Source organism: Ornithorhynchus anatinus, chromosome X1 (assembly GCF_004115215.2).
Source record: "Ornithorhynchus anatinus isolate Pmale09 chromosome X1, mOrnAna1.pri.v4, whole genome shotgun sequence".
NCBI lineage: Eukaryota > Metazoa > Chordata > Mammalia > Monotremata > Ornithorhynchidae > Ornithorhynchus > Ornithorhynchus anatinus.
In genome coordinates, this window is record NC_041749.1 from 114,289,575 (window position 1) to 114,302,092 (window position 12,518).

The window sequence follows — 12,518 nt, forward strand, 5'->3', positions numbered from 1 at the left end:
AGAGCATCACTGCTAGTAATACAGTGCCCTCTGGTGTGATTATACATAAAGAAAATCCTTATAGTCTGAGCGTAACATTGAAGACTCCCTGCTATTGGCTGACTTCCAGTAAGTAAAACCTTAAAGAAAAATGATAGCGACAAAAACTGCCTTGGGGTATAAAGCTTTTGAGTTTAATGGCAGTGTATTTGCTCAAGTGAATTCAGAAAAGGCAGTAATGGCTTAACTGGCATTCACCCACAATCCCGTCAGTCTCAGTTGGGTGGGGTTTAGATTTATACATAGCCCAGCTACTTGGCCAATGCATCCACTGCAGAATTGCTCCCAAAAATACACCAATAACAATACCTCAGTGCTCAGGATGCATTCCTGGAAAAGAGAACGCTAACAAAAACAGCTCTGTGCAGAATCATTGTCCACATTGGAGCCATGCTCCTGCCCAATGGACACCTGCTCCCTTGATTCTGGAAGGCAGGGAGTTGGAAACCCTCTTCCTCCTTTGTACCCAGTAGAGGGGAGACCAGTGATGGACTGGGAAGTGGGGGCTTGGACCCCTGGTGGGAGAAGCCTGGGCTTGGGAGAGCTAGAGCATTGTGGCCAATCACTGTTCTGTGGGAAATGGCTAAATGTGGTATTGTACTAGTCTTCTCCTTCCATTTTAGAGTCATGGTTGCTGGGTTTGATCTGTTTATCTTTAATGAGAGAGGATTGAAGAGGAGAGAATTTTGCATCCCATAAAGGTCAAATTGGATAACTTTTGGACTTCTCTGCTTTATTTTAGTTACTGTGGTATCCATGACCCAGCTTGTGTGGTATACTGCAACACCAGCAAGAAGTGGTTCTGTAATGGACGTGGAAATACTTCTGGCAGGTAGGTGGCCTGATCTTTTTTTTAAAAAAGTGATATTTGTTAATTACTGTGTGCCATGCAGTGTACTAAGTGCTGGGGTAGATATAAGATAATCAATTTGGACCCAGTCCATATCCCTCATGAGACTCAGTCTTATTTACAGGTGAGGAAACTGAGGCCCCGAGAAGTTAAGTGACTTGCTCGCGGTCACCCAGACAAGTGGCGGAGCTGGGATTAGAACCCAGGTCCTTCTGATTCCCAGGCCCGGGCTCTACCCCTTAGGCCGTAATCCAAATGCTTTAATCAAAGTGGCACGTTTGAATTTGTGAGAATTGTGGAACTGTTGAGAGCAAATGGTGTGGTATACTTGGTTCTGCCAGAACATGTGTTTTCACTGCACGTTTTTGGGTAGACGGCGATGGCAGAACTGAGGAGTATTGTTCTGACAACATATCCGTGTGGATACAGTGTCAGACACGGGATATGTACTACAACACAAGGTTTCCTAGTGTGAGGCTCTTCAGGAATACAATCTCCACATTCTAGGAAAGCTAGATAATATAAAAATCAGCCTGACAAGCCTGACTTTTCCTCCTTCCACCACTCTTCCTCCCCCTGCCACACACACACACTTGATGGGCTTTATTGGTGTGTGGTGCATTCATATTTTCTTTTTGTCGATGTTCTTTAGTGATTGTATATAAAGTACATGTGACTCTAATTTTACTTGTTCTAGTTTTTCCAAGAGATGAATTTCTGGATTTGAGCTTCAAATCCTGTTCCTACTATTAACTTACGTTAAGGATACACTTCTCCCAAGGGCAGTGACTCTTATAAGGCAAAATTTTATGGAAGAGCTGACAGACCTTAAAGGGAGTCCAGCCATACAGTTGTGAGGTTGTTCTCACCTGTGCCTCTGAATTGGCCTGGAAACGTACTCAATCGACAGCTGCCTTGTAGTCACCAAGAGTTGCGGCAGGGTAGGGAGACTCATTCTAGGGGTGGGTGGGGAAAGGGAGAGGAGTACCGGGGAGAAACCTGAAACTGAATCTATTAATTGTATGGTCCCACCAATGTTAGTTTCCAGGGAAGGCCTGGAAATGGGACTAATAATGCGTATCTTCCCCTCCAGATCATTAGACTTGTCTGGATGGCTGCAGGACTTGATTTTCCCACTGTTGTCAGAATGACAGTTAATACTAGGCTTATCACCATACAGATTTGAATTTCAAGCAGATCATTGAACCAAAAAAATCCTTCAGAATTGGGCTTGTCCCTTATAGGCGTGACCAGCTAATGTTTGTTGGCATTTAGTATTGCTACCAAATATTAATCTGAGCTAGATTTCAAAAACAGTGATCCATAGTTAGAGCCAAAGCACATCCATCCCCTGTTGAGTAGCAGCAGTTATGATTGTATTGGTTTGGGGTAGCAAGAAATCACCTCCAAAACTTCAAGTTAGAATAAAACTCCTGAAGTTAGGTCAGAAGGTGTTGCAGGATATGTTAGGTGAATGATTCTCCCACACCTACACTCTGTATCTGTTGCCCCCTTTTTCATGCATCCTCATAGATAGACCTTCTAACATCCCTGACTTTTTCCTCTGATAAACCAAAGTTCTCAGCAAAACAAAGATTTCTTCACAGTCAGCTTTCTCTCAAAATGACTCGGGCAACAAGAAATTCTAAAGTAGCCACCCTTCCTGAACGACTTACATTTGAAGTATTGATCCACAACTTCTGAAGAGAAAATATGTATTTATAATTTTGTCAATGAAGTAAACCTAGGCAGCTAGTATTTGTACTAATTCACCTTGGCATAACTGAATTATTGAAAGTAGGCCATATTTTCAGTTTGGTTGACTGCTTTTTTATTTTTTAATTTTCAGCCATATTGTAAATCACCTTGTAAGAGCAAAATGCAAGGAGGTGACTCTGCACAAGGATGGGCCCCTGGGAGAAACTGTTTTGGAATGTTATAACTGTGGCTGTCGTAATGTGTTTCTCCTTGGATTTATTCCTGCCAAGGCTGACTCAGTAGTCGTACTGCTGTGCAGGTGAGAAAATAACTAACACCTCCAATGTTTTGGAAGATTTGGGCTTTGGGTATGTGCTTTTTTCTTAATTTCTACTTCTCTTTAACTGGAAATATGAGTAACCAATATTGTGATTCTTTTGGGACTCTTTATGGGTAATGGTGAGGGGCCAGGCATTTCTTACCAACTTCACTGCAGTTTTTGAGGCTTAGGATGTTTTATTTCTACTTCTGGAACCCCCAGAACTGTTAAAATATACTCTTGTAAAGAGTGCAAGAGTTTAGCTTGGTATGTGGTATCAAATTGTTTTTTGTCACTCATGCAAATAATAGTTTTTAAGTCTCTTAGCCAAGGAAATGAAACCTAATGTTTTGTTTTCCTTTTCTGAGCAACAGAAGCAGGTATTCTAGATATATTCTAGGCTGCTACACAAAAGCTTCTCTAATGTACCAATGTCCTAAAACCTCGTGAATTCTGAAAATTCAAAGTGAAATGTATTTTTAGTCGATGTAGTGAGTTGAATGTGCTGTTAAATCTTTTGTCCTATAGAACCCAGGAAATCATCAGTTCAACTTTGGTCAAAGCACAAAAATCTTAAATGGATAAACATCTGTTGTATTTGGCCCGTTAAAAATCAACCCAAGGAAACGTTTTTTTTCTGCTTTCTGGATTTTGCAGGCAGCCTTGTGCCAGTCAGAGTAGTTTAAAGGATATCAACTGGGACAGCTCACAGTGGCAGCCCCTTATCCAAGACCGTTGCTTTCTCTCCTGGCTGGTAAAGATTCCTTCTGAACAGGAGCAATTAAGAGCCCGTCAGATTACAGCTCAGCAAATTAACAAATTGGAGGAGCTCTGGAAGGTATGTGTGCACGCGAGCGTTCATGTTACATATTGACAAATAAATTAGATTCAGTGTCAGGGGGTAAGCCATTTAATGTGAATTTTCAGTTGGCTTTTATGCACTGTCAGATACCACTGGTAGTCTTTTGCCAAGACAGAAAACCCAGAATACAATAAAATGAAATTTTGAGCAAAGAAGCAGATTACTGTCAACCGAAGGGTGAGGTTTTGTCTTTTTTTGTATCCACTGTGGAAACAGAGTTGAGATCTAAAGTGGCTTCACGTAAACCCAAAAGTCTTGTAATTGGTAGGTGTGGTGTCACTTGATGAATTTGGCAGTGGCTGAAGATGGCCAAAGGTCATCACTCCCTGACAGCTGTTCTATAACTTCTGCAGAATCCTTAGTGGCAAATGTCCATGCCTTGCTATTTGTTACTGGCAAAATTAGCAAGGGGTCCAAGCGAGGAATGTGGTAAAGTAAGCAAACAATTGCCCTGGCTTGGAAGTGATTCATTCTAGTTTGTACTAAAGGCATATAGGCCAAAAGCCTGTTCTGCCAGTGGTATATTGATTGATAGCCTCATAATCTCTAAAACTGTTGCTTTCCAATCTGAACTGGGGAAAACTGACCTAATGGTTTAACTTCTTCAAGGAAAATCCCTCTGCAACTTTGGAAGATCTTGAAAAGCCTGGTGTTGATGAAGAGCCACAACATGTCCTACTGCGATATGAGGATGCTTACCAATACCAGAATATATTTGGACCCCTTGTCAAACTTGAGGCTGATTATGATAAGAAACTCAAAGAGTCCCAGGTAATTTGTCTTTCTGAAATTTTGTGAGTTAGTGTAGCATGAGGAAGCGGGTATTGGTGTTAGGGGAGGAGCAGATACTGGTCTCACCCTGCCTTTTGTGATAGGCAAAAGGGCCTATCATGGGCCTAGTGTAAAGAATGTTTAGAGGTTTTGAGACACACAAAGAGGAGTAAATTACAGTGACCTACCTTAAGCAACCTTCAAGGTCCTTTGTTTTATTCAGAACTAATTGTCATCCAGGCAGTGAGAAGCAGCATGGCCTAGTGGAAAGAGCGTAGGCCTTGGGAGTCAGAGGACCTGGATTCTAATCCCGGCTCCTACCACTTGTCTGCTGTGTGACCTTAGGCAAGTAACTCTCTGTCCTTGTTACCTCATCTGTAAAAAGGGGATTAAGACTGTGACCCTATGTGGGACAGGGACTGTGCCCGACCTGATTTAGCTTGTATCTGTCTCAGTGCTTAGTACAGTATCTGACACATAGTAACCACTTAATACCATAATTATCATTATTGTTATTTCATTTCAGAAAAGTTTTAAGGCTCAGGGCATCACAGGATAGCCAGCAGGTCTTAGTGGGCTGCATAAAAACACCAGGCTCATGTGAGAACATAAGCTTGTCATGGGGCTTTTCCGAGTAGCATTTCAGAAGGAAGGAAAGAACACTAAACTGGCTTAGTTTTTTCGTTTTGTTTTTGTTTTGGATTTTTTCTTTTGTTTGAATCTGTAGAAACCCCAAATTTACACTATCCTACCATCATTAACAGGGCCATCTTAAGCATTTGCCTACAGCAAATGCACTGAATTCCCCATAAATCCAGATGCCTAACAAACAGGGTGTTTAAAATGGAGCTGTTTGAGAAATAAGCATATTTCTTCTTAATCTTCACCCTGTGTTAATTCATGGGGCTGAATGGATTGTTCCACTGGTGCCCGTTTGGCATTCAAACTCTTTAGGTGATGATCATTAAGATATTATAAATGAAAAGGATCAGAAATTGCCCTGGTTTTGAGCTGACTTGAAGGGGTTTTGAAAGTTGATCAAGGATCATTTTCTTTTTGAAACCAGACCCAAGATAACATCACAGTGAGATGGGACCTGGGCCTCAACAAGAAGAGAATTGCTTACTTCACCTTGCCGAAGACTGACTCTGGTAATGAGGATTTAGTCATAATTTGGTTGAGAGGTGATTTTGAGTTTAAAATTTTTGTTTACTATAAGTAGTTGTAAAATGTATCTAAATGAGATCTAGTTTGAACCATTGAAATATAGTTGACTTAGTAAATGCAGGGTAGATAGTGTGCCATGTATAAAAATTAACTGCTTTTAATTTCCCCATATCTTTTCCCTTTTTTCTTTTCTAAGATATGCGTCTTATGCAGGGAGATGAGATATGCCTGCGATATAAAGGAGACCTTGCACCTCTATGGAAAGGAATTGGTCACGTTATTAAAGTCCCTGATAGTATCCTTTGCTTTCAGAGCCGTAGGTCAGTTTCTCTCAATTCTCTATAAAAAGTGAGAAGCAAATTAGACCTAAAAATGTTGAATGTTTGGCTGAGAGAATAGGCCAGTTTGTTTCTCTTGCAGGACTTTAGTACATATTATGGCAAGTCCTGCCTTGCCCCAGAAGAAATGACTAGAGAAAGATGTTGAGGAGAAGGCATGATTTTCTGTTTTATTAGTGTTACTATTAAAATGAACAAGGCCCCGTTAATGTTCGATAGTATTTATTGAGTACCTACGGTGTGCAGAGCACCTGGGAGAATTCAGTAAGCATAATCTGTGCCCTGGAGGAGTGTTCAGTCTTAGCAGGGGCAAGGAAAGAATAAATTACAGCTAGGAGGAAGAAGGAAAAGGTATTTTGTATGTGAGTTAGTATTTGTGAATTAGGTGTGTAAGATATGTCCAAAAGTGCTGTGGCTGGTGGTAGGAGGGGTTTTAAACAAGAGATTGGAAATGAATTGGCATGCCTTCTGGTGAAGAGATTAATTTCAGAAAGGCTGTGAAAATAGGGAGGGCTGTGGTTTGTCCAGTTCGAAGGGGACAAGAGTTCTAGGCTGAGGAGACAGACTCAGTGAGTATGTTAGCTTAAGAGAAACTAAAAGTGTGTACCAGGATGAAGTGGGAGGAGAGAGTGGAGGGAGAGAGTTGATGGAATGCCTTAAAGTCAGTGGTCAAGAGTTTCTGTTTGGTGCAGAGAGGAATGAACAACCCTTTGAGAATTTTGAGGTGAGGGGAAATGTGTGCAGGATGGCGATTTTTCTGAAAAAAATCATCTGGGTAGTAGAGGAGACTGGAGATGGGGAGGTCAGCGAAGAGGCTGATGGCAGTAGTCAGGCTATGTTATGGCAAGTGCCTGGACCAGCAGAGTGGTGGCTTGGATAGTGAGGAAGGGGGTGAATCTTGAAGATGTTTTGAAGGCAAAGCCAACTGGGTTTGGTGACAGCCATTCTGTATGCCTTTAAGTGGTAAACTCCTTGAGGGTAGGGATCATATCTGCCTTCAGTGTGCCTAGTACAGTGCTCTGCATGCAGATGTTCAGACACTTGGGAGATAATTGAGGTAGTCGCTTACTGAAATATTTCCTTTTTGAGAATTTGGTATGGATAATTGCTTAACTCAGTTTTGCAGATTACGGCGATGAAATTGCAATTGAATTGAGGAGTAGTGTTGGAGCACCTGTAGAAGTTACTCATAATTTTCAAGTGGATTTTGTGTGGAAGTCTACTTCATTTGACCGGTATGTCAGCTTTCAGGTGGTATTTTTTTTTCTCAACGCAAAACACATTTACTCTGGATTTGGTGTGCTCAAGCTTTCAGCCATGCTAATGACTCCCCTCACCATCAGATGTTTGGCCTGGGGTCTAGTGCCCTGGTAACTTCACCCACTTCTATTAAACACACACACACACACACACACAAAACCATTATGTTTCTACTAATCCTCAGTTTGTTCTCTCCTTAGAATGCAGAGCGCATTAAAAACATTTGCTGTGGATGAAACCTCAGTGTCTGGCTACATTTACCACAAACTCTTGGGTCATGAAGTGGAGGATGTGATTATTAAATGCCAGCTGCCAAAACGTTTTACTGCCCAAGGACTTCCTGACCTCAATCATTCTCAGGTCCCTATTTCCAACTAAAACCTTAATTCATTATTGATATACCTGCATTCCAGGCGGGATTAAAAATTTAGTAGAATTCTTGCTTTCTGCCTGATTTTAATAGTATCTTTTCTTCTTCTCTTAGGTTTATGCAGTAAAGACTGTTTTGCAGCGGCCTCTGAGCCTTATCCAGGGCCCCCCTGGAACAGGAAAAACCGTAACATCAGCTACAATTGTCTATCATTTAGCTAGGCAAGGGAACGGGTATGTGCTTTAGCTTAAATTCATTTGAACGTAAAGTGGTAATGTGCTAATGGAACATATGAAGTGATGTTATTGAGGAAACTAAGAGTATTAGTGTGGGTTTTTATGAAATTTAGAATTATATCCGGGACCCTCTGGTAAGTAAATATTGTTTTTATTCTGGAACTTCACCGTTCTAGTAGAAGCAGTAATAGTAAGTGCCGAGGGTGGGTATAAATAAGTACATAAGTGCTAGAGATGGCGGCTGGGTTTTTATATGGCTTGGGATTCTGGGAATTCGTTGGAAGTGATGTGGGAGGAGGCAGGCTAATTTTTAAATGAAAAAAGTGCAGTGTGCCTTTGCTTCTATACTTCAGTCCTCAGCTTTTCCAGCAGATGTTGAGTGTTCATATCATCTTCTGGTTTTGTTCAGTGCACCACTCATTTGTACTCCAGCAGAGGGGAGGTGAGAGGGAAGAAGTGAATTTAAATCAATTTTGCTTCTCATAAGAGGTCCCTGAAAGAGTGGGTAGTAAATAATTATGGTGGAGGCACCAATTACTGGAATAGATATAAATAATGTAGATGTGTGCACATATAGACCAGGTACAGCCCCTGCCCCACATGGCGCTCGGAACTCAAGGGGGAAGGGAGAGCAGGTATTTTATCCCCATTTTGCAAGTGAGGAAATTGAAGCCCAGAAAAGCTACATGACTTGCCCGAGGTCACACACCAGGTCACATGGTAGAGCCAGGACTAGAAGCTAGGTCTTCTGACTCCCAGTCCTGTCTTCTTTCCACTAGGTCACGCTGAAGGTGATTGAAACTAATGAAGTGAGATTTTTCACTTCTCTAGGTTTGATTCACCATCAGCTGTTCTGCCACCCCTGGCCTTTTGGAGTCGCTTTAGTGGGTTATGTAGGTTATATTGAACAGTGGATATTGATTACTGAGACTGTCTTAATATCACCTCGTTCAGTTCAGAATCTTGAGATTTTTGTTGTTTTTAAGGCCTGTGCTAGTTTGTGCCCCAAGTAACATAGCTGTGGATCAGTTAACTGAGAAGATTCATCAGACCGGGCTGAAAGTGGTTCGTCTGTGTGCTAAGAGTCGTGAGGCAATTGACTCTCCAGTATCTTTCTTGGCATTGCACAACCAGATCCGGAACATGGATAGGTAAGGTATGGCCCAAATGGCCTGGATAGTGCAGCACCCCTAAAAGACTTGGTCTTTCCGAAAACCGTTCTCTAATCAACGGGGTGCTTAGGCAAACAGTGGGCTCGTTTGGGGCTGAGGTTGTTTACTGTTTTATCTCGCAGTATGCCTGAGCTCCAAAAATTGCAACAGCTGAAAGATGAAACTGGAGAACTGTCTTCAGCTGATGAAAAGCGATATCGTGCATTGAAACGAACAGCAGAGCGAGAATTGCTTATGGTAAATGCTCTTTTTTTGACAACTTTTTGGTATTGTTTGCCTTGTCCAAGTGGAAGGGTTTGGGCAGCTTTTAGGACCATCATTGTCTGGGTATAGAGAAGCCAAATGAATTTAGCTTCACAACTCTTTTATCCTTAGGTTACAGTGCTACCCTTTTTTTTTTTTTTTTTTACTGTTTACCAAGACATGTTTTTAAAAAGCTAAATGTAGTGAGAAAAGAATTAGCCAGGTGTCTTGACCCTTTGTGTTGTGAGTTCATGGGTAACGTGACAGTTCATATTCCAGGAAATATCATTTTGGGGAAGTCACTTAAACAGTTGAACACTTGAAGAGTTGGATGTAATTTAGCCAACCAGTGCTTGCTGCCTCCTTTTCAGCTGTGCATTCAACTCCACAGAAGGGAAGAGCTGGCTGTGGTTTGAACTTGGAAAAGGTCTCAGAGAACAAAGTCTGAAAGTTGGTTCTGGCGCCAGCTTTTTGGTACTAATTTCTCATAGGAAGAGCGCAGTAGTACTACCTATATTCACACGAGGCTTAACGGATTTTTGAAAAGTATTTTGAAGCTTTAAAAACTAATAGGGCATAACTGTGAGGAGACGTCTTTCAGGTCCTAGTGGCGTTTATTTAAGATGCACCAAAAAACACACAGAGCCGTCAAAACGCTTGTTCTCATTTTATAGAATGCCGATGTGATCTGCTGCACGTGTGTGGGAGCCGGTGATCCGAGACTTGCCAAAATGCAGTTTCGTTCCATTTTAATTGATGAAAGTACCCAGGCTACTGAGCCAGAGTGTATGGTACCAGTTGTTCTTGGAGCCAAGCAGGTAACCTGAAATTCTTTGTCAACCATAGACTGGCTCTTAAAATTTTCAAACCAAGCCCAGTTAAATTAATGTGCCCGGTTCTTATGCCTAAAAATTGAGAAATATTTTGGCATTTGAGAAGCGTGGCCCACTTTGATTCTCTAGCGGGTTCCTTGGGAGCAGTATGCCCAATTCTGTCAGATTGTGTTTGCGCAACGCCTTTTAGCTAGAATGTCACTGGATCAGAAGAAAGAGCTCACATGCATGCTCGTGGCATGGATGCCATAAGAACCACAGGGCAAGTCTTCCTTAATATAGTTTAAAAGATATCCCCACCTATTAGGAAACCTAGCTGTAAAAATCATTGTGGGTTTTTTTTTGTTGTTCATTTGTTTTTTCTTCCCCCTCCACAGTTGATCCTTGTAGGAGATCATTGCCAGCTGGGCCCAGTGGTAATGTGCAAGAAAGCTGCGAAGGCAGGGTTGTCTCAGTCACTGTTTGAGAGGCTTGTGGTGCTGGGGATCCGTCCCATCCGCCTGCAAGTGCAGTATCGTATGCATCCTGCTCTTAGCGCTTTTCCATCCAACATTTTCTATGAAGGATCACTTCAAAATGGCGTTACTGCAGGTAAAGTAGGGCCTTGCATACATTAGATATTGGGATGGGGCCGGGGAAGATTTCTTTAATCCTGCAGAATATGTATGTCCTTTAAGAGTACTACCCCCCCCCTTTTCCTTTCCTTTTGTTATCATGTCACAGGAACCACACACACAGTCAGTTGAGACTTCTAGCCTAGTGTTTGTGCTGCTTTCTAAATTTCTTTTAAGTGTAGTTGTGTATGGCATTTTTACAACAGCTGGTGAAGGTGGAGGAGAGTCTTTATCAAACAGCATAATAGACTGATCCTGGGTAAATTCTCCAGGCAGTGATTTTTTTTTTTAAAGTGTAACCTTAGTAGTAACAGACTACAATTGTAACTGACTTTAAAATGTGGTTTTTCTTTTTGTTTTTTAATGAAAGCGGATCGTGTGAAAAAGGGATTTGATTTCCAGTGGCCCCAGCCTGATAAGCCAATGTTCTTCTATGTGACTCAGGGTCAGGAAGAAATTGCCAGCTCAGGCACCTCCTATCTGAACAGGTAAATAAATAGAAAGCCGTCAGGACACTTTGGAGCCTAAGGGTCTCTAGAATTGACTCTATTCAAAATTAAAAATGTGCAACAAATCCTAGCCTGGAGAGTAGGGGGGCGTTTATTCAATGAGTTCTATTTATTGAGCGCTTACTATGTGCAGAGCACTATACTAAGCACTAGGTAAAGAACAATACAACAGAATTAGAGATATGTTCCGTGCCCATAAGGAGTTTACAGTCTAGAGAGGGAGACAGACAATCATGGGTATTGTGTGTTAAAGATGGACTAACTAAAACTTCTCTTCTCAGGACGGAAGCTGCAAATGTGGAGAAAATAACCACAAAGCTATTAAAAGCAGGTGCCAAGCCAGATCAAATTGGTATCATCACTCCGTATGAAGGTCAGCGATCTTACCTGGTGCAGTACATGCAGTTCAGTGGCTCGCTGCATACAAAGCTCTATCAGGTATGGAGTTGAGAAGTGCGGTTTTTATTAGAATCTCCTAATGTAATTACCTTGCATGGCTAGAACATAGAGTATCTCCAGTCGTGCTTGTGAATAACAAATTCAAATCTGAACAGATTGGGTTGCTTTCCAGTGCTGCCATGAAAATTAGAATGAAATTAACGAAGCAGATTTCCACAGCACACTGATAAACCACAAGACTCATTTTGAAGGTGCACATTTGGGTTTTCCCTAGATGTATTTTGGAGCTCCCCAGAAGAGACAGCATTGTGCTATGGGCTACAAATGCTAGGGTTTAATTGGATGGACATTGCAGTCTGTTTTATCCTGTTCTTTGAATTATGGATCGGAAAATCAAGTGGCTGACCGAATTGTGACTTTCATTTTCAGGAAGTGGAAATAGCGAGTGTTGATGCATTCCAGGGTCGAGAAAAGGACTTTATCATTCTCTCTTGTGTAAGAGCCAACGAACATCAAGGAATTGGCTTTTTAAATGATCCCAGGCGTCTCAATGTGGCTCTCACCAGAGCGAGGTACTGGAGAAACTGTAAATCTTTGTATTATTGGCACAATACTATAGTTGAACGGACTCAGCCATCAAATAGGGTATTTTCTTCCAAGAAAAAAAATCCTAAACACTTAACCTTGAGAGTGGATTTCACCCATGTACTCGTAGGAGCTTTAAGAAGTGTTGAGCTTCTTTGTTGACTTAGGTGGAACTAATTCTTCCCAAAACTTTTCCTGGCAATTGAATTGGTCATCATATTGCTGCTTCATTTTCTTTTTTGGTGAGAGATTC

General features: G+C 41.6%; 1 protein-coding gene across 6 annotated transcripts in view; it reads left to right on the plus strand.

Moving 5' to 3' along the window:
- Positions 1-12,518, plus strand: part of UPF1 (UPF1 RNA helicase and ATPase) — a 36,418-nt gene that overhangs the window by 14,418 nt on the left and 9,482 nt on the right. For 4 of the 6 annotated variants that reach the window (XM_007670831.4, XM_007670833.4, XM_029049867.2 and 1 more), the window contains 16 exons: positions 782-871; positions 2,739-2,906; positions 3,564-3,744; positions 4,378-4,539; positions 5,606-5,690; positions 5,903-6,026; positions 7,163-7,279; positions 7,505-7,664; positions 7,789-7,907; positions 8,897-9,061; positions 9,205-9,319; positions 10,000-10,143; positions 10,536-10,749; positions 11,143-11,260; positions 11,563-11,719; positions 12,110-12,252. In XM_007670831.4, coding sequence (XP_007669021.1) covers positions 782-871; positions 2,739-2,906; positions 3,564-3,744; positions 4,378-4,539; positions 5,606-5,690; positions 5,903-6,026; positions 7,163-7,279; positions 7,505-7,664; positions 7,789-7,907; positions 8,897-9,061; positions 9,205-9,319; positions 10,000-10,143; positions 10,536-10,749; positions 11,143-11,260; positions 11,563-11,719; positions 12,110-12,252 — 2,262 coding nt within the window. The remainder of the gene's footprint in view (positions 1-781; positions 872-2,738; positions 2,907-3,563; positions 3,745-4,377; positions 4,540-5,605; positions 5,691-5,902; positions 6,027-7,162; positions 7,280-7,504; positions 7,665-7,788; positions 7,908-8,896; positions 9,062-9,204; positions 9,320-9,999; positions 10,144-10,535; positions 10,750-11,142; positions 11,261-11,562; positions 11,720-12,109; positions 12,253-12,518) is intronic. The other 2 variants (XM_007670832.4, XM_001514896.6) reach the window with 1 other exon arrangement.